Raw genomic sequence first — 19,133 nt, 5'->3', positions numbered from 1 at the left:
AGCCTTGTCATATCAGCTCCATATAAGCACTTCATTTTCTGTGGCCTTCATATCCTGTCTCTATTCTGTTTGTGGCCTTTACATGGTCTTACAGCTCATGCTGCTTCCGTGTTGGCTCTGATTGCTCATTAATAGTTACCAATAAAATAAGGGATGAAAGGAAACTCAGGCTATTTAATGCTCTATAATAGTTCCCATGAGTAATTAGAGATGTTCTAAGTGTTGCCTATAAATTTAAGAAGTAATTTCATATTATTATTATTCCTGGTACCCTAATGCCTGTCTCCTGACATAGTTGAGATGAACCACATACTGAACTGTTCTGTGTCCATTATATTGCTAGTAATGTCTTTATCTTTTTTGCCTATCTTAAAGTAATAAGTCAGTTTTTTGTATTTCTTAAAGTACACAAAAATAGTGTGTGTAGTTATGCAAATCCTGACTCCTAAAAAGCAGATACACGTGCAGCAGGTGCATGTAGATTATCTTAGGAGAGACCCCAAGGATAATACTGGAGGGGTGGGCACTAGCATCTGCATTGGGGATATGTAGAAGCAGCCTTTGGTTTTTGTTTCCAATTTTGGACAGTTGTGTTTGTTTGTTTGGGGCAAAGAGGATTGAACCCAGAGGTGCTTAACCACTGAGTCACATCCCCAGTCCTTTTTATGTTTTACTTTGAGACAGGATCTTGCTAATTTGCTAAGGCTGGTCTTGAACTTGAGATCCTTCTGTCTCAGCCTCTGGAGTCACTGGGATTACAGGCATGCACCACCATGCGTGGCTCATTTCCAGTGTTGGAGAAGTCTTTCTTCTAATTTTTTTTTTAAAGTGCGGGGGATTGAACCCAGGGCCTTGAACATACTAGGAAAAAACTCTACCATGAGCTATCCCCAGCCCCAATATTTGCATTTTGAAGAGCCATTGCTGCCTTTGTTTTTATTTTCAGGGATGTACCCACTGCTGGTGTGTTTCCTTTGTTTTGTGTGCATGCATGTATGTGTGTGTGGGGGGGTGGGTGGAGTTGTTTGTTTTTGTTTTTGGTCATAAGAAATTGGCATGCCTGGTGCAGTGGCACATGCCTGTAATCCCTATGACTCAGGAGGCAAAGGCAGGAGCACTGCAAGTTCAAGACCAACCTCAGCAACTTAACAAGGCCCTAAGGACTTAGCAACCCTGTCTCAAAACACTAAAAAAAAAAAAAAAGCCTGAGGATGTGACTCTGTGGTTAAGTGATCTTGGGTTTAATCCTGAGTACCAAAAAAAGAAAAATCAGCACAAGAATCTTAGCTTCAGTATAGAGAAGAGAGCATGTTTGTGGAAAGCTGGTTGCTCCTGAGAACTGAACAGGCTTTGACAAGGTGACAGAGAACTTCTGTCTACCGGAGGAACACTCAGGTGAACACTGAAGAACCTTGAGATAGCAAGCACAGGCATCTCCTTCGCTCAGTAGCAGAAACAGTAGGTTGAGTGAGCAGGAGAAACAGCAATGAACAACCACTGCCTTCATATAAGGTCAAAAAAAGAAAAAAAAAGACTTAAGCCTCACGGAAATGGATGGGGCAAGGAAAGGGGGGCTTCACAAAGCTGTCTCTTCCTATACTCTTTAGGAAGCTTCCTGAATGTCTTTACATTTCCATGATTCTTGCTTTTGTCTTAACTAATGGTTGATTAGGTTTTATAGAAGACTGAAACTTCCTGTCCCTGGAGATGTAAAGTTGACCTTCTAGTCAAGCCTTTTTTCAGAAAGTTCCTGTCACTTCACCTCACAGTGATCCCCAGAAGGGGTCCATGGGTGGATCTGGCCAGGAAAGATTAGCATTTAGCAAGAAATCATTTTGTTCTGGCTTGTTGGATTAGTGGCAAGAACCTTGTGGTCCCTATGTGGAAGGGCTCTGTCCTGCCCTCTTTTAGAAGTCCCTGTGTGCTAGATAAAGTCACAGTATCCTCCAGGACAGGCTGTACTCCGTAGTGAGCTTGTGCCCTTCCAGAGGAACGAAGGACACCCAGTGTAAGCCCACACCTCCCTCCCCCTTGACTCATTTGATGTTATGGTCACTGTGGCTACAGTGGCCTGCAGGACTGTCCTCAGGGCAGAGAGTTGGCTTCACTTACAGTTTCCATTTAAAAACCATGCTTCCAGAGGGCCTCAGAGAACAAGGAGGGAGAAGGCTAACCAGAGGCATTTAGGGGACAGCATTCTTTCAGTTTAGAAATTTGTTGACTGACATAAAAGTTTTACTAATTCTTATAATTTTTCTAAGACTGATGGGGACAGTCAATAAAACCCTGAAATGCCCTGTCAATTCTCTTGCCAGATCTTTTTATTTAAAATGTCCTTGTCTGTTTTGAGCCCCATTTCCCCTCGTATCACCTGGGAAAACTAATCTTCATTTATTTTCACTCTTCCTAGTGAACTGGATTATCATGATGCTGTGAATGTCAATGATCGTTGCCAGAAAATTTGTGACCAGTGGGACAGATTGGGGACCCTCACTCAGAAGAGGAGAGAGGCCTTGGAGGTGAAGTCTTAAAGGCACCTGCAGAATGAAGTCTTTTACTAGAGGCTCTTTATTTAAGTCGTTGGTATTCTCTGTGTCTCTGTGGCCTTGTGTATTTAAATCTAAACAGATCATTTGTTGAATGGAGCCCCTGAAGGGAATACACAAAGTGGGAGATAGGAACATGGAGGTTCATAACACTGTGTGTTCTTTTGAAGTTTTTAAGAAGTACAGGGATGATGGTATAAGCCCACTTGGTCTCAAGTAGTAATTATAGTAAATTTCCAAAAGTCCTTCTGTATGTGTAAATTGACAGTTGGGAAATCAAGAAGAACCCAATTTGAGACGTGCAGAGGGAAAGTGGTAATGGATATTCAAGGAAAAATTGTTGAGAAACAGAATCAGGGTGCATCGGGGCTTCTCTGTGTGCAGGATGTGGGTAGAAGACAGTAGGTAGTAGGTTCAAGGGTACCTAATAGTCTTTCACCATGAAAGGACTCCTGGGACCTGAGGGAAAGAGGCCGTTTTCAGGTCCCAGGCTTTTCCCCTTGAATCTAATGAAATAGAAACGTGTGGACTCAAGCTTCTGAGTGCCAGCTGGCTGTTATGCATTTGCATAGAAAAGGAATGTCTAGCGGGAGGAAGGACCAGGCACAACAGACCAAGTGCCAACATTTTAGAGTAGGAGAGAAGGTGAATCTAACAGTGGGAGATCCCCAGGTACAGCATGCTCTCTGCTCCCCATCAGCTCTGCTGTGGAGAACAGCACACCATCTCTCTCTGAGGCTGGAAGCCTCATGCTCTCATAAACCCACAGAGGTGAGCATTGTATTCCAAATGAGGATTGAGATCGCCAAGCTAGTTCTGTCCTCCCTCTGTAGGTGACTTTGAGAGAGTCACATAGCTTTCCTGCACCTTGTAGACGACATAATGCAGAAGGTGTCTTGAGTTTCCTGCTACCCACAGTTGGAGAATCAAGCCTCTAATTTACCAAGACCTGCTTTAGCTGAAAGCAGGTTAGGAATACTGTATATGGATTCTCACTTTTCCAGAATCTAATATCTAGCAGAGTACTTCAGGTGCTTTAAAACCAAGACTGCTCTGGACGTCAATGAATCCTTCTCAAGGCCCGCAGGACTCAGCCTAATCATTTGAGTCTTGGTTAACCTTTTATAGACATATGCTAAGTGTTAGCTAACACTTTATTGTTTAGGGATATGTGTTTACATTTCTCTGTACATCAGAGGATTTTTTTTTCAATTTAATCTATTATAACACTCCCTTCTATTTAACTGATCTTCAGAGAACAGAGAAATTGCTGGAAACGATTGATCAACTACACCTGGAGTTCGCCAAGAGGGCTGCACCTTTCAACAACTGGATGGAGGGTGCTATGGAAGACCTGCAAGACATGTTTATTGTGCACAGCATCGAGGAGATACAGGTAGCCAGACTCGACTCTACCTGCATTAGAGGTGGTTTTGTTTATTTACCTACTGAGTCATCTGTTTATCTATTTTTGGCACTAGAGATTGAACTCATGGTTTCACACATGCCAGCATTTGCTTTAGCAGTGGGCTGCACCCAGCCCTTTTCTTTATTCATATATATATAATTTTATGTATATATTACTTTTTTAAATGAAAAAGCATATGCTGGAAAGCCCAAATAAGTTGCCCTTTGAACCTTAGCTTGTTTGCCTTTTTGCTGCAACTAGTTGTCATCAGGTAATGTTAGATGCATCTCAGAGGGGTTGCCTTTTTAAAAAAGAATGCTGAATCCTTAAGCAACTTGGACATCTCTGTTCTTAGAGTTGCTCATGGGAAGCTATGAGTCTACTGACTACTGAGTTAACTACTTTGCAAATGTGTACATTATTGCCATTTGTTTAGACCTACAGAGTTTTGCCAGATCATAAAACATAAGAAATCCCAAACCAGCACCTCCCTCCAGTCCACATGGTCTTCTGGAGCTTCAGAGCTATAAATAAGTCTTCTAAGTGGTGGTGGTAGGGAAGAAACTACCTTCAAACAGCCAGGTCCCAATTTATTTAGAGACCATCATACAGTGAATTTAACATAATAGAATATAAAAAGAATACTTTTGTAATTCTTTTTCTGGAAAATAGGAATGTCATCAGCAGACTGGAAACACAGAAGGTCAGGTTTGCACTCCCGCCTCGCTGCCAAGGAGCAGGCTAGAAGGGTGGTCCCCTAGTGTCAGGGGAGTTACACTCAGCCCCTGACTTCAGATGGCTCAGTGTAGGGTCTTTCAGCTTTACGACAGTGCAGAAGTGACCTACATTCTGTAGAATCCAGGCTTTACATGGTGACTTTCCCACTTTTCCTGGACTGGTGATAGGCAGAGTGTCCTCTTGTGATACTGGGCAGGGCCAGCTTCTGGTCAGCCCGCCATCACAAGAGGAAACCATAGACCCTCTACAGCGTGTGGTGGGCTAGGCAATGATGGTAGGTGGGTTAGTGTGCTAAATGTGTTTTCAGTTTAGGGTATTTTCAGCCTCTGAGGGATTACGGGGATGAGGTCTCATTGGGAGTCAAGGAGCAGGTGTTTTCTTTGAATGTTGCAGCATCTGAAAGAGATTTTATTGGTGCTTCTGTGCACATTGCAAAGCAGAGGCGAATCGCCAAAATCTTTTGTCTCTCTATGGAGTAGGCAAGACTGCTACGTCTGCCTCAGGCGTCACACTGTTTAGTGAGAGCCTGTTGGCAGCTGATGTGTTGCAGGACTAAAGTATGCAGTGGGTTCATCCTGGGCCACAGGCAGCAAGGATGTGGACCGTGGGACTCAACAGTCCTTCATCTGACATGTTATCATCAAGGAACGGGTTTGATTTGTAGAGGTTGTATGGAGCTTTCTGGGGAAGAGCTGGGTTCTGAGGGCTTCTCTTTTTGAGGAGCCGAGATGTTCTGCTATTGTCTTTAGTTATGAGGTAGCAAGTGATGAGTACAGAGCTGAGAAGAACAGCTGTTGCTAGAAAGTTCTAGCTAAGTTCTTTTATCAGCAGACATTAAGACCTTAACAGTAGCAGGGCCCAGACACAATGAAGACAAAGGTGATTTTTTGAAGAAGAAAACAATTTTTTTCTAGGCAGAGCTTTTGTAAAACATGCAGGCTTTGTTTTTCTCCAGAGGTGCCTGCAGGTAACGTACAGACACTCTTGTGTGTGAACATCAAAGCCTGTGAAACTGACGGTAATCTGGGTTTTCTCCCTTGTTCCCTGGTGCAGAGTTTGATCACTGCCCACGAGCAGTTTAAGGCCACGCTGCCAGAGGCAGATGGGGAGCGGCAGTCCATCATGGCCATCCAGAACGAGGTAGAGAAAGTGATTCAGAGCTACAACATCAGGATCAGCTCAAGCAACCCATACAGCACCGTCACCATGGATGAGATCCGCACCAAGTGGGACAAGGTAGGTGGCATCTTGAAGCTGGGGTTGAGGGGAGAGGCGAGCACCTGGGGCACTAGGGTGACTGCCATCTGGCCTCATAGGCCAGACTTTCCTTCGTCCCAGAATTTCACACTCTGAATGCCAGTTGGTAGCCTTTGTGGTTCTTGGAAAAGAAAGTTGGCATTACTTTCTTTAAGGAAAATCTTATAGATTTTGGCAAAATTAGTACAGATTGTGATACTAATGCTATTAGGGAAACGGTTCCTAAAGTGCCAGCTGAATTTGGGGAAATCAGCTTGCCCATAGTGTATCATTATAGAATTTTTAGACTGAATTATATCCCAAATGTGTATGAGTTTTAAATTTAAAAGAGTCACTTAGAGGGTTGGGGTTGTGGCTCAGTGGTAGAGTGCTTGCTTAGCACGTGTAAGACACTGGGTTTAACCCCCAGCACCACATTCAGAAAGCCAAATAAACAAAATAAAGGTATTGTGTCCATCTGCAACGAAAAATATTTTTTAAAAAAAGTCACTTACAAAAATACATCTGAGGGACAAAATATTGCTACTAACTTTTGTTGCTCTTTGAGTTTAGAGAAACTGTTCACAAGTTTATAGTCAAAGTAGGCTCATTTTCAGCCCTTTTGTTTCTTTTTCTTTTTGTACTGGGGATTGAACCCAGGGGTGCTTCATCACTGAGTGACATCTCCAGCCCTTTTTATTTTTTATTTTGAGACAGAGTCCCCTGAGTTGCTGAGACTGGCCTTGAACTTGCAGTCTTCCTGCCTCAGCTTCCTAAGTTGATGGGATCACACATGTGTAGCACTGTGCCTGGCCTTTTGGTCTCATTTTAAAGAGAAGCAAGGGTTAGTTACAAGCAGTGCCAAAGAGGGGACAGAAACGGCATGGAAAGGAGGCCAGTGTCCATGTCAGAGACAGTCATTGCATGAGAGGTTTTTATTGTGTGTGTTCCCCACCCCCACCCCCTGCACTGGAGATAAAACCCAGGGCCTGCTGTGTACTAGGCAAGCGCTCAACCACTGAACCACATCCTCAGTTGTCTGCATAAGAGCTTTGAAGTTAGTTCTGGTCTTCTGGCCAAGAAAAGAGAAAAGGGAAACTGAGCTGAGTAGTTCCCTTTAACAACAACAAAAGGATCTATGTAATTTCTTAAAGTGAGACGTACTCTTTTCCTCTCAGTAATTTATAGGGCAATTGGCCATATGGATTTTCATAAAAGGGACTCTGGCAAATATTGCCTTCAACAGCAGTTTTGTAGAGGACACAAAAAAGATTTCTGCAGTAGTTTTCCTGCCTTTTCAGAGAGCACTGGGGCATAGCCTTAAAAAATGACTCACAAGTGTACAGGCCAGATGCCACTCTTCTCTGGAAGCAGACCTTGGCCCAGCAGGGCTTCTGTGTTCACGTGGGTCATGGAGAGCTTCAGCAGGCTGGGGAGCCTGAGGATCCCTTGATGATGATGATGTTTACATGATCATAAAATATGTAGGACTATGAAGGAAGTGAATTACACTGTGATATAGTTATTAAAATATTTTTGAAGTTGGGATACAGTAATGCATGTGCCTCTACTAATACGTTAAAATCAAGACCTCATAACTGCTGATGATTTTGGAGTAGAGCTGAGGGCACATGATTTATCAGAGGCAGCAGTAGCTGGTGCCTGAACCTCTGGGATTTCTCCTGTGATGTCTCAGGGATGGCAAGGCACTGCTGTGGATTTGCTGCACACCTGCGTAATGGAAGAAGATGCTAACTTTGAATCAGAGAGAGTGAAAATAAAGATAGCAATTACCCCCTCATCCAAGTTCACAAATCTGCTACATTATAGACCTGGCTCCTTGGCATGGGTGCCACAGGAGGAACTCTCCTGGGAGGAGGGATGGTGGTATGCCTGATAGAGGCTCTTACACACCTTGTACTCTACAAGCCTTGGTGGCACCAGGTGGCAGTCACAGCTACTCCCCCTACAGGAGGGACTCCCACTTCTCCCCCTCCTCTCCCTTACTCTACTTCCCCTCCCTCTCCTCCTCCCACCCCTCTTCCCCCTCTCTCCTCCCCCCACCCCACTTCCTCTCCCTCTCCTCACTCCTGCCCCACTTCCCCTCCCTCTCTTGTCCCCTACCCCACTTCCGCCCCCTTTCCTCACCCCTATCCCACCTCTCTTCCCTCTTTTCACCCTTATCCCGCTTCCCTTTTCCTCCTCTTCCATTTTCCCCACCTTCCCTCTCTCTCCACTCCACCAACTCCTTGGACTGCTATCCTGCAGCCATTCCTAGGAGACCAGAGCTGGCTATTCACCCCTTGTCCTTGGGCCCTGACAGGTGAAGCAGCTGGTGCCCATCAGAGATCAATCCCTGCAAGAGGAGCTGGCTCGCCAGCATGCTAATGAGCGCCTGAGGCGCCAATTTGCTGCCCAGGCCAATGCCATTGGTCCCTGGATCCAGAACAAGATGGAGGTAGGTCACATCCTTCTCAGGCTGTCCACAGGCCTGGCAGCCAGTCCCCCTTAGTGACAGAGTGGTGCCTCCTGTGCTGTGGATTCTGGTTGCCCCACTCATTCTGTTTTCATGTGGGGCTTTATCTTTCCAGCCCTGGGGCTGTTGTGGACTCTGTGTGCCTGGCACACTTGGGAGCTTGGTGGGTGCCCAATGAAGGGAGCAAGGAGGTTCTTACTGATGGATATTAATTGTGTCATTAAAAATAGCGATGAAGCCCTTTCTCAGTTTTTGGCCTTTAAACCCCCAACCTAAGGAGAACAGCAAAGACTCAGACATGCTTCATGTCAGAACATTCACGAAAGAGTGGTCTGTGAATGGTGTTGAGGTCTGGGTTCATTTCATCACCAAGAACAGCCAGGAGACATTTCTCTCTGTTTTGGTGATAAAATGTTAACTTTTTCCCAAAGGAAAGAATATTTAAAACTGTAAGAAATTCTTGTGCTGGAGGGTATGGCCATCTGCGTGGTAGCTCTCCCCAGGCAGTTGGCTCCCCCCCCCCCCCCCGGCCCCCGCTGAAGGACTAGGTTGCTGGCCCAGGAAGTTTTGCTCCCAGTGCAAGAAGATGGTCAGGGCTCACTTCTTCCTGCCTTTGCTGTTCCACTGTAGATTCTGGGAGACCTTTTCCCATTCTCCAGGTGGACCAGAACCAGACCTTATTCTATCCTGTGACCCTGTCCCTCTCCCACTGTGTCTGGGGACATCAAGTGACTTGGGCTGCTGCCTAATATGGTGCGGCATCTTGAGCAGTCATGACCAATGACTCTCACAACACTACCTCCTAGCTCTGCTCACCTCTCCCTGTCTGCCCGCGTGCCTCCCCTAGGAGATTGCCCGGAGCTCCATCCAGATCACAGGGGCACTGGAAGACCAGATGAACCAGCTGAAGCAGTATGAGCACAACATCATCAACTACAAGAACAACATAGACAAGCTGGAAGGAGACCACCAGCTCATCCAGGAGGCCCTGGTCTTTGACAACAAGCACACCAACTACACAATGGAGGTAAGCACCAGGCAGTGGGCTGCTCCTGCTGCTGTCAGTGGCTGGTGTGCTCTGGGTGCACTTCTGTGCTTTGTTCCTGCCTAATTCTCAAAGTGTGAACATCAGAGGGTGGTAAGCCTTTCTAGTTGCTGTATGAAAAGGCTCTGTGCACTACATCAAGTGTGAGATCATAGTTAACAGCATTATGACTCAACACAACGAATTCATTATGCCTCTTTGGGGAGAGTACCAGAAATTAGACTACTGTCACATCTACAATTTGGCCCAATTCGGTCTCCCTGGGAGCTAGCAGGTATAACTCAGGGCTCTTGGTAAATGGAAAGATAGCTTCAGTGACAAATAGGCTATTCACTGTCTGTCTAATCCACAGAGATCCAGTTGTCACTGTGAGAGCCCTGATCTCACTTCTGAGTACTTCCAACTATAGACTAGGGTAGAATTTTTTCTAAAGTATATGAATGTTGATTGGGTTATTTGTTTTTTTTTGTTGTTTAACTTTTTGAGTTCTTTGTATACCCTAAAGATTAGAGCTCTATCTGATGTGTGAGGGGTAAAAATTTTTTTCCCCGGATATAGTCTCCCTATTCACCTCACATTATTTCTCTTGCTGAGAAAAAATTTTTTAGTTTGAATCCGTCCCATTTGTTGATTCTTGGTTTTAACTCTTGTGCTATAGGTGTCTTATTAAGGAATTTGAGGCCCTGACCCCACGTGATGGAGATTAGGGCCAACTTTTTCTTCTATTAGATGCAGAGTCTCTGGTTTGATTCCTAGATCCTTGATCCATTTTGAGTTAACTTTTGTGCATGGTGAGAGAAAGGGATTCAATTTCATTTTGTTGCCTATGGATTTCCAGTTCTCCCAGCACCATTTGTTGAAGATGCTATCCTTTCTCCATTGCATGCTTTTAGCACCTGTAGTTGTAATTTTGTGGGTTGGTCTCTGTGTCTTCTATTCTGTACCATTGGTCTACCAGCCTGTTTTGGTGCCAGGACCATGCTGTTTTTGTTACTATTGCCCTGTAGTATAGTTTAAGATCTGGTATAGCGATACCTTCTGTTTCACTCTTCCTGGTTAGAGTTGCTTTAGCTATTCTGGGTCTCTTATTTTTCCAGATGAATTTCATAATTGCTTTTTCTATTTCTGTGAGGAATGCCATTGGGATTTTGATCGGAATCACATTGAATCTGTAAAGTGCTTTTGGTAATATGGCCATTTTAATAATATTAATTCTGCCAGTCCATGAGCAAGGTATATCTTTTCATTTTCTAAGGTCTTCTTCTATTTCTCTCTTTAGGGTTCAGTAGTTTACATTGTATAGATCTTTCACCTCTTTTGTTAAGTTGATTCCCAAGTATTTTATTTTTTTGAGGATATTGTGAATGGGGTAGTTTTCCCCATTTCCATTTCAGAGGATTTGTCACTGATATACAGGAATGCCTTTGATTTATGGGTATTGATTTTATATCCTGCCACTTTGCTGAATGTTTCTTGGTAGAACCTTTTGGGTCTGCTAGGTATAGGATCATGTCATCAGCAAAAAAAAATTAAATAAATAAATAAAATAACCCAATCAACAAATGGGCCAAGGACCTGAGCAGACACTTCTCAGAAGAGGATATACAATCAATCAACAAATACACGAAAAAATGCTCACTATCTCTAGCAATCAGAGAAATGTAAATTCAAACTACTCTAAGATACCATCTCACTCCAGTAAGAATGGCAGCCATTATGAAGTCAAACAACAACAAGTGCTGGAGAGGATGGGGGTGGGGGAGGTACACTTATACATTGCTGGTGGGACTGCAAATTGGTGCAGCCAATTTGGAAAGCAGTATGGAGATTCCTTGGAAAGCTGGGAATGGAACCACCATTTGACCCCCCTTCTTGGACTATACCCAAAAGACCTAAAAACAGCACACTACAGGGACACAGCCACATCAATGTTTATAGCAGCACAATTCACAATAGCTAGACTGTGGAACCAACCTAGATGCCCTTCAATGGATGAATGGATTAAAAAAATGTGGCATTTATACACAATGTAATATTACTCAGCACTAAAAAATAACAAGATCATGGCATTTGCAGGGAAATGGATGGCATTAGAACAGATTATGCTAAGTGAAGTTAGCCAGTCCCTAAAAAACAAATGCTGAATGTCTTCTCTGATATAAGGAGGGGGACTCAAAATGGGGTAGGGAGGAAGAAAATTACCACTAAATAGGGAAGAGAGATGGGAGGGAAAGGGAGGGAGAAGGGGAACTGCATGGAAGTTAGAAAGAGACCCTCATCAATAAACAGAATACATGTATGACGATGTGAGGGAAAAAAAAAGTGTGTCACATTAGATTGGGTAGAGAGAAGTGATGGGAGAGGAGGGGAGGGGAAGGGGGATAGGAAGGGCAGCAGAATAAAATAGACATTATTATTGCTGTATGTATATACATGACTGCATGACAATGTGATTCTGTAACCTGTACATTTCTCATTTCCAAAATGAGAAATTATGCCCCATCTGATTCAAATGTGTGATATGTCAAGATCATTGTACTGTCATGTGTAACTAATTAAAACAAATAAAAAAATTTAAAAAGCATAGGAATGTCTATAGCAGGCCCTCCTTGGGGGTCAGCTCTCCTGTTGTGAAAACGAAAAGGCAAGGTTGACATTGCTAGAAAAACTGAGAACTTATCATTGCCTTTTTCCTTGGTAGCACATCCGTGTTGGATGGGAGCTACTGCTGACCACCATTGCCAGAACCATCAACGAGGTGGAGACCCAGATCCTGACGAGGGACGCGAAGGGCATCACCCAGGAGCAGATGAATGAGTTCAGAGCCTCCTTCAATCACTTCGACAGGGTACTGCACTCTGCTTATTTGAAAGGCAGTTCTGTAGACACCAAATAATGAGTCTGAAATAATATGCATGCTGTTACCTTAAGTCTTAACACCCCAAAAAGTTTACAGGGAAACTGGTTGAGTATTGCCACAGGAAAGTAGCCACCAAAAGAAGGTATGCACAGCTGACGTTGCTCCTGTGACCTGAGGTGCAGGCTGTGAGCTGTGTCTTGCAGCTGTCAGTGAATGCATTTGTAGTGGATATCAGAGTTCCATTTGTTCTTACTGAAAGTATGTCCTTAACAAGGTGTGGTTGTTGTATTTCAGTCATTTTGTAAAGACTTGGTTGCAAAACTCTGATGTACTTTTCCTAGTAACTGTGTAAAGCATCTAATGATTAATTAACAAAATTGACTCATGATAAAAAAAATGGACCCACAAAATGGTGATAACATTCACAGTAAAGTATATGAAAAGTTATGCTCCTGTCCAGTTCCTTTGCTACCTTCTTGACCCTGTGGTCTCATTTTTGTCTAGTTTTTATTGCCACTTACCCCCCATTCCTTTTAAATAACTATTGATAACATCCTTGTGTTGTCAGATCCATCCTTCCTTTAAGTCAGTGATGACCGTTGTGATCTTGGCAGAGTTCAAAGTGGCCCTTCCCTTACTAGATCTTGCTCACTTGGCCGAGCAGAGCTGCTCATATCACCTCTAATTCCCACTTTTCTGTTCCTTGCTTTTGCCAACAGAGAAAGAATGGCTTGATGGACCATGAGGACTTCAGAGCCTGCCTCATTTCCATGGGTTATGACTTGGTAAGACAGAAGTTGAAATTGTGCTAAGATCTGATTTTATTGAGTTGGAGTTTATATTATAGAAAATGACACACTTAAATGTAAGATAGAACATTTAGGGTTGGTTAATTTTCATTACACAGAAGAATATTTTTTAAGGTTTCCCTGTTGCTATGTAAAAATAATTTTACAGAGTCAAAAAACACATTTTTTTCCAGAAATTGGTCAGATTTTTTTCCTAATGAAGAAATCAAGAGTCTGGGCTTCCTTTATGATTTTTAACAGCGTTATTGATATAATTTGCATCCTAGATGAGCACACCTATAATTACAGATGGCTGAGGGGCTAAGCAGAGGAGGATTGCAAGTTCCAGGACAGCCTAAGCAACTCAGACTGCATCTTTGAAAAAAAGATGTCGGTGGCTGGGGATGTAGCTCAGTGTTAAAGTGCCCCTGGGTTCAGTCCTCAATACCAAAAAAAATTTTAAAAGTATGAGTGTATTGGGACTGTAATGGTCCCGATATACTCATACTTCTGTGTTGCCCATTAATGCATATTTTAAACATGACTTGCTTTGCTTCCCTCCCAAAGTTTAAAATAAGATCACGAGCACCAGCTCTGAACTGCCTTCCTGTTTAGCAACATCTCTTTTCTTTCTTGCAACCTGAAAAAAGACCCAATCTGCTCCAAGTTACTCTATGACAATTGTATTATGTTGCATTCCTGGGTCACAGAGAGGAAGGGCATTGATATTCTAGCTTGATGCTACACAACCTTTATGTATTTGATGACAGTAAACCTCAGTCACTCTAAAGGGAATCCCTTCCAGAGACTGAAAGGAATTGCAGGATTAAGATTTCAAACACAAAGGAACTTATTACCTCTTTGCCCTTGGCCTCAGGGTGAAGCTGAATTTGCCCGAATTATGACCCTGGTTGATCCCAATGGACAAGGCACTGTCACCTTCCAGTCCTTCATTGACTTCATGACTAGAGAGACAGCTGACACAGACACTGCTGAGCAGGTCATTGCCTCCTTCCGAATTCTGGCTTCTGATAAGGTATGTATTGATGGATTTCCTTTCACTTTAACATTCTAATACCAGTGCCCCTGGTATATTAGCACTGAATCTGGAAAGCAGCACAGAGGAGACCTCAGAGAAAACAGCTCTTCCTTCCCCGGCATTTGTGCTCAGGCCTCATGCTAGTGTTATAGAAGGGAGCAGTAATGTGCATTTGGTAGTTGTATGTGTATGTTAAGGTTTATGGTTAATGGTTCAACCCCATTGTGCATTCTAGGTTAATAGGTGTGATTCAGAAAGAAGAAACTATTGCAGTTTAGGTATTGCAGAACTGTTAAGCTCTTCCACTAAGGGCCAGGGACCTTGACTTCATGCCCATTCCCCAGAGAAAAGTTGCAAGACTTTTGGGCAAGACTCTCATGACACATGCCTAAAACTAAGCAAGAATTTAACTGAAAGTTCAGAGCTTTTAAATACCACCCCTCAAACAATAAAAATTTCTTAGGATGCATAAATTCAGTCTGGGATAGGATTATTTTACTCTGTGATCTGGTTGAGAGAGGAAAAAGAGTCCTGCAAGAAAGTTAGGATATTAAAACACTTCAGTACAGCCATGTTTATTACCATAAAAATCAGACAGGATCAGCTATCTCAAAAATAAGAAGTTTGTTTAACATGGGGAGGGAGAGTGCAAAGGATTTAGGAAGTAGTAAACCACGTGTGTCCAACCCCCCAGGGAAGCTCCTGTTATAAGTCACACTGTGAGGGCTGGGGATGTGGCTCAAGCGGTAGCGTGCTCGCCTGGCATGCGCGGGGCACTGGGTTTGATCCTCAGCACCACATAAAAATAAAATAAAGATGTTGTGTCCACCGAAAACTAAAAAATAAATGTTAAAAAAAAGTCACACTGTGATATTATCTTACTTGTCAGTCTGCTTTACCAGAATTGTCCTATTTCTCAATGGATATTTGACATTTTTAAAAAGAGCCTCATCATTAAATGTGTCAGTATCATATTGTGGAGACATTTTCTCCAGTGGCAGTATATTTTCAGTTTTTAAATAAAAATATACTGAGTGGGAAAATGACTCCATTTTCTAAAAGCACATATGCATACATTTTTTTTTTAATACCAATTCCACTATGTCAAATAGCCCTGCATTCTCATCAGTGTATAATGTGACCCAACTATACCTTTACCTGTCTGTTAAGAAATTTAGATCACAAATGTAAGAAATGTTGTATAGAAACTGCTTATGTTCCAGTGTTTCTTTGACTGGCTTTGCAAACACTTGTGTGTGTTTTCCAGCCGTACATCCTGGCAGAGGAGCTGCGTCGAGAGCTGCCCCCGGATCAGGCCCAGTACTGCATCAAGAGGATGCCTCCCTACTCTGGCCCCGGCAGTGTGCCTGGTGCGCTGGATTACACTGCATTCTCTTCTGCACTTTACGGGGAGAGTGATCTGTGATGCCTGGGTTCTGTAATCATTGATCCCATCAGAACACAATAAAAGCTGAAGTCATAGTTTGTTTCCTGGAAACTTTGACAAACTTTATAAGTTAAGAGAATTTACAAGCATCTCAGTCTTTGCCAGGATGGTAACATGGCTGAAATGGAGTTTCAATAGTGTATGACAGTGTGCTTTGTAAGTAGGTCTCTTTATTTCTGAATCCTTAGCTAAATGTAATAAAGTATCAAATTAGTTTGTTTCTTTGATTAAGTAAAGCAAATTACTCGAGTACTTTGAAATTAGCAAGATCTAGGGATAGAAGAAAAGTGAAAAAATGAAAATCCCAAATATCTAAGATGATGGGGGGGGGAATCACAAATTGGTAAATGTTTGATAATTATTATTTTTTTGTTACTGGGAATTGAACCAATGGGCACCATTGAGCCACATCCCCAACCCTGTTTTGTATTTTATTTAGGGACATGGTGTCACTAAGTTGCTTACGGCCTCGCTTAAATTGCTAAGGCTGGCTTTGAACTCATGATCCTCCTGCCTCAGCCTCCCCAGCTGCTGGGATTATAGGTGTGCACCACTGTTCCTGGCTGTTTGATATTTTTAAAAAGAATTCTTCATATCTAATATGCATATGTGATTCTCCCTAGGAGACTATATTTGGACTCTTAGTGTTTTATTTTCTCTCTTACCCAAAGATTAGCCCTACATAAGTGTAAGTGATACTGTCATCTCTTCATTGGAATTACATGTTAGGAGATGACCTGCCAGGGAAAGACACAGACTACTCCGGAGATCTTCAGTAATAAAGTTCTGAAGCTCTTCACTCTTCAGGAATAGAGAGCCTGATTGGTGGGTTCTGATGCATACTTTTTCCCCAGAGAAGGACCTGAGAAAATGGGGAGCTTAATTCGGCCAGAGATGGAGGTGGAGAGCCCTTAGGTAGAATGGAGCTTTTAGGACTCTGTTGCTTCTAGATTCCCATGCCTTTTCCAGTACTTGCTCCTAAAGGTTCTCCAGAGGCAGCTTTAGGTAAGCTCTCTGCTTGTCAACAAGAGACACCCAGGGTGCCTTCTGGTCCCCAGCAGGCCTGCCTTAATGGAGCCAGACTTGGCAGGAGGTCGTTTCTCTCTCTGCAGAACCTCTCCTTAGCTCTCAGGTGGCCGCCTGAGGTTTGCCCATCTGCTGGCTCTCCAGGACCAGTGTGGACAGAGCTTCCCAGCAAGCCCTGAGTGTGGCTTTGTCTGTGGCCTTGTCTCTGTCAGGCTTGTGTGGCTCAGGATGCTAAAGTGTCCTGGAGCTGCAGGGTGCCCATCAGCAAGTCTGTTTTCTCTGATTTTCAGCTTTCTACCCATGACTGGAAATGGGAAATGTGATCCTTTCTTTTCACAACTGTCGGGTAACTGGGTACTTTCATCATACTGGCCCATTTAGAACCTTAGACCTTTATGCAGTTCATTGATTTGTTTCATTCTTAAGTAGTTGGTTGTTTCCAAATTCCTGGATTATTTGATCCTTTGGTTTATGTGTGTGCTTTTGGGGTGGTGTGCAGGTCAGCTCTGGACTCTGGTTCATCTCAAGCAGGTGCTATACCCTATCCACAAACATCAGGGAGAGACTGGGAGTCACTCTCCTTTAGGCTGCCACCAGGGGGACTTTTATGTATTTTAAGGTGGGTATGAGTGACTCATCCTGAATTTCTAACTTCTTCACAAGATTCAGCAACGAGAATGGATCAACATATTATCTGCCAATAAGTGAAGAAAGGAAATAAACTGAAAAACAATAAACATGTTTATATTCTCATTTTCGAAGTCATTTTTATTTCTGATGCTGAGTTATCAATTAAACTAAATTTGTAAAAGAAAAAAGAATCTGTTTTTATTATTTCAAAGAATAACCAGATGTCTTGGTTGATGCAAGCAAACTTCCTTGCTTAAAATTTCCTTCATATTTAAAAACTCATTTGATGTACGATTTACCTCCCTTAAAGAATTAGAAGCTGGGTGCAGTGGCACACACCTGCAATCCCCCAGCTTATGCAGGAGGATCACAAGTTCAAGACCAGCCTCAGCAATTTAGGCCCTGTCTCCAAAAGGCTGGGAATGTGGCTCAGTGGGAAAGCCCCCTGGGTCAAATCCTTAGCATCCCCCCACAAAAGGATAAAGTATGACCCATTCACAGGAAATAAAGAATTTGACAGAAACCATTCTTGAAGAAGTCTGGACATTGAAATTATTGATTAATAATGTTAAGTCAACTATCACAAATATAATGAGCTGAAGGAAAATATGGCCAGCTAAAGGAGGTCAGGAAAATGATGTATGGACAAAATCAGAAGACATCTCCTCGGCTTATTATGAGGTGATGGCCTAACAAACCCATCCTGGGATGAAGACATCAAAGATTGAAAGTGTACTTAATATTCCTAACCTACCCAACACCATGGCCCCACCTACCTTAAAGGCTCAGAATACATTAGCTTGGGGTGGGGCAAAATCATCTCACACAAACCCTGTTTTATGATGGGATGTTTGATATCACAGGTACATGGGTGTTTTGTGGATAGATTGGGATATGAAAACAAAAAGTACTGTGGATGGAAAACTGACTGCTTCTTCCAGGGCAACACAGACTCGGGTCAATAAGGCAAGTTCTTCAAGGACATGGTTCCCCAGTGACTTGGTTCTTTCCTTAAATGATTATGTGAGCCTTTTATAGTCCCAGGAAAGTAGACAGGATCATCAGTCAGGCGAGCTACTCAAAAGTGGGGAAATCTTAACAGGGGATCCAGGTATTTTTGATAAATCAGGTATATTTCCTGCAGGATTCAGGCTCTGCCTCATTCTGAGCTGTAAGACTTAATACAGGCCAAAGTCTGTGGAGCCTATGATACATTTTAAACTTTATCCAGTCATTATAAAAACATAAAAGCAGATGCAGAAGCTGGTGATAAATGGCTGTCAAAGGGGCCTAAAATCATCTAATTCAATTGAGCTGCTGCTTTTTCTTTTTTGGTGGGGGGGGCAGGGTACTAGATTGAACCCAGAGGCATTTTACCACTGAATTTCATCCCCAGTCCTTTTTATTTTTTTATTCTGAGACAGGAGCTGACTAAGTTGCTTAGAGCCTCACCAAGTTGCCAAGGCTGACTTTGATCTTTCCATCCTCCTGCCTCGGCCTCCCCAATCACTGGGGTTTACAGGCTTGGGCCATCACATCTGGCTCATATAGTTAGGCTCCTTAAAGTATAACACTTCATCTGCCCACAAGCTCAAAATGTAGTGGTACCTCCTCTTCCACAGAGAATCTTAGCTTCTCCATAGTTAATTTTAGGACTATCAGAAAAAGAGTCTCTACAAAAGAGTTCAATGTAGGTAAACTTCCTGTTATCCTGTTGCTCTATTACTTGGCCACTGGCCTGGAAGAAATCAGCACTCTAGATGCTGAACGCCCCTTTACTGGTTTTTCATAAACATTTATCCAGTATAGTAGTTTGTAAAAGTGTATTTGCAAATGCAAAATGTGGTTAAAAAAAAAGATTATTTAACAAGGCCTCTGGCCTTGAGCTGGGCTC

General features: G+C 43.0%; 1 protein-coding gene across 1 annotated transcript in view; it reads left to right on the top strand.

Moving 5' to 3' along the window:
• The window catches only part of ACTN2 (actinin alpha 2), a 57,942-nt gene extending 42,145 nt beyond the window's left edge, over positions 1 to 15,797 (top strand). The window contains exons 13-21 of the mRNA XM_081298826.1: positions 2,411 to 2,519; positions 3,802 to 3,942; positions 5,746 to 5,928; positions 8,252 to 8,386; positions 9,252 to 9,431; positions 12,151 to 12,297; positions 13,029 to 13,094; positions 13,975 to 14,133; positions 15,404 to 15,797. Coding sequence (XP_081154952.1) covers positions 2,411 to 2,519; positions 3,802 to 3,942; positions 5,746 to 5,928; positions 8,252 to 8,386; positions 9,252 to 9,431; positions 12,151 to 12,297; positions 13,029 to 13,094; positions 13,975 to 14,133; positions 15,404 to 15,562 — 1,279 coding nt within the window. The 3' untranslated portion in view covers positions 15,563 to 15,797. The remainder of the gene's footprint in view (positions 1 to 2,410; positions 2,520 to 3,801; positions 3,943 to 5,745; positions 5,929 to 8,251; positions 8,387 to 9,251; positions 9,432 to 12,150; positions 12,298 to 13,028; positions 13,095 to 13,974; positions 14,134 to 15,403) is intronic.
• The last annotated feature ends 3,336 nt before the right edge of the window (positions 15,798 to 19,133 follow it).

Source organism: Spermophilus citellus (assembly GCF_964194105.1).
Source record: "Spermophilus citellus genome assembly, chromosome: 6".
NCBI classification, from domain to species: domain Eukaryota; kingdom Metazoa; phylum Chordata; class Mammalia; order Rodentia; family Sciuridae; genus Spermophilus; species Spermophilus citellus.
This window is presented reverse-complemented; position numbering and strand designations above follow the sequence as displayed.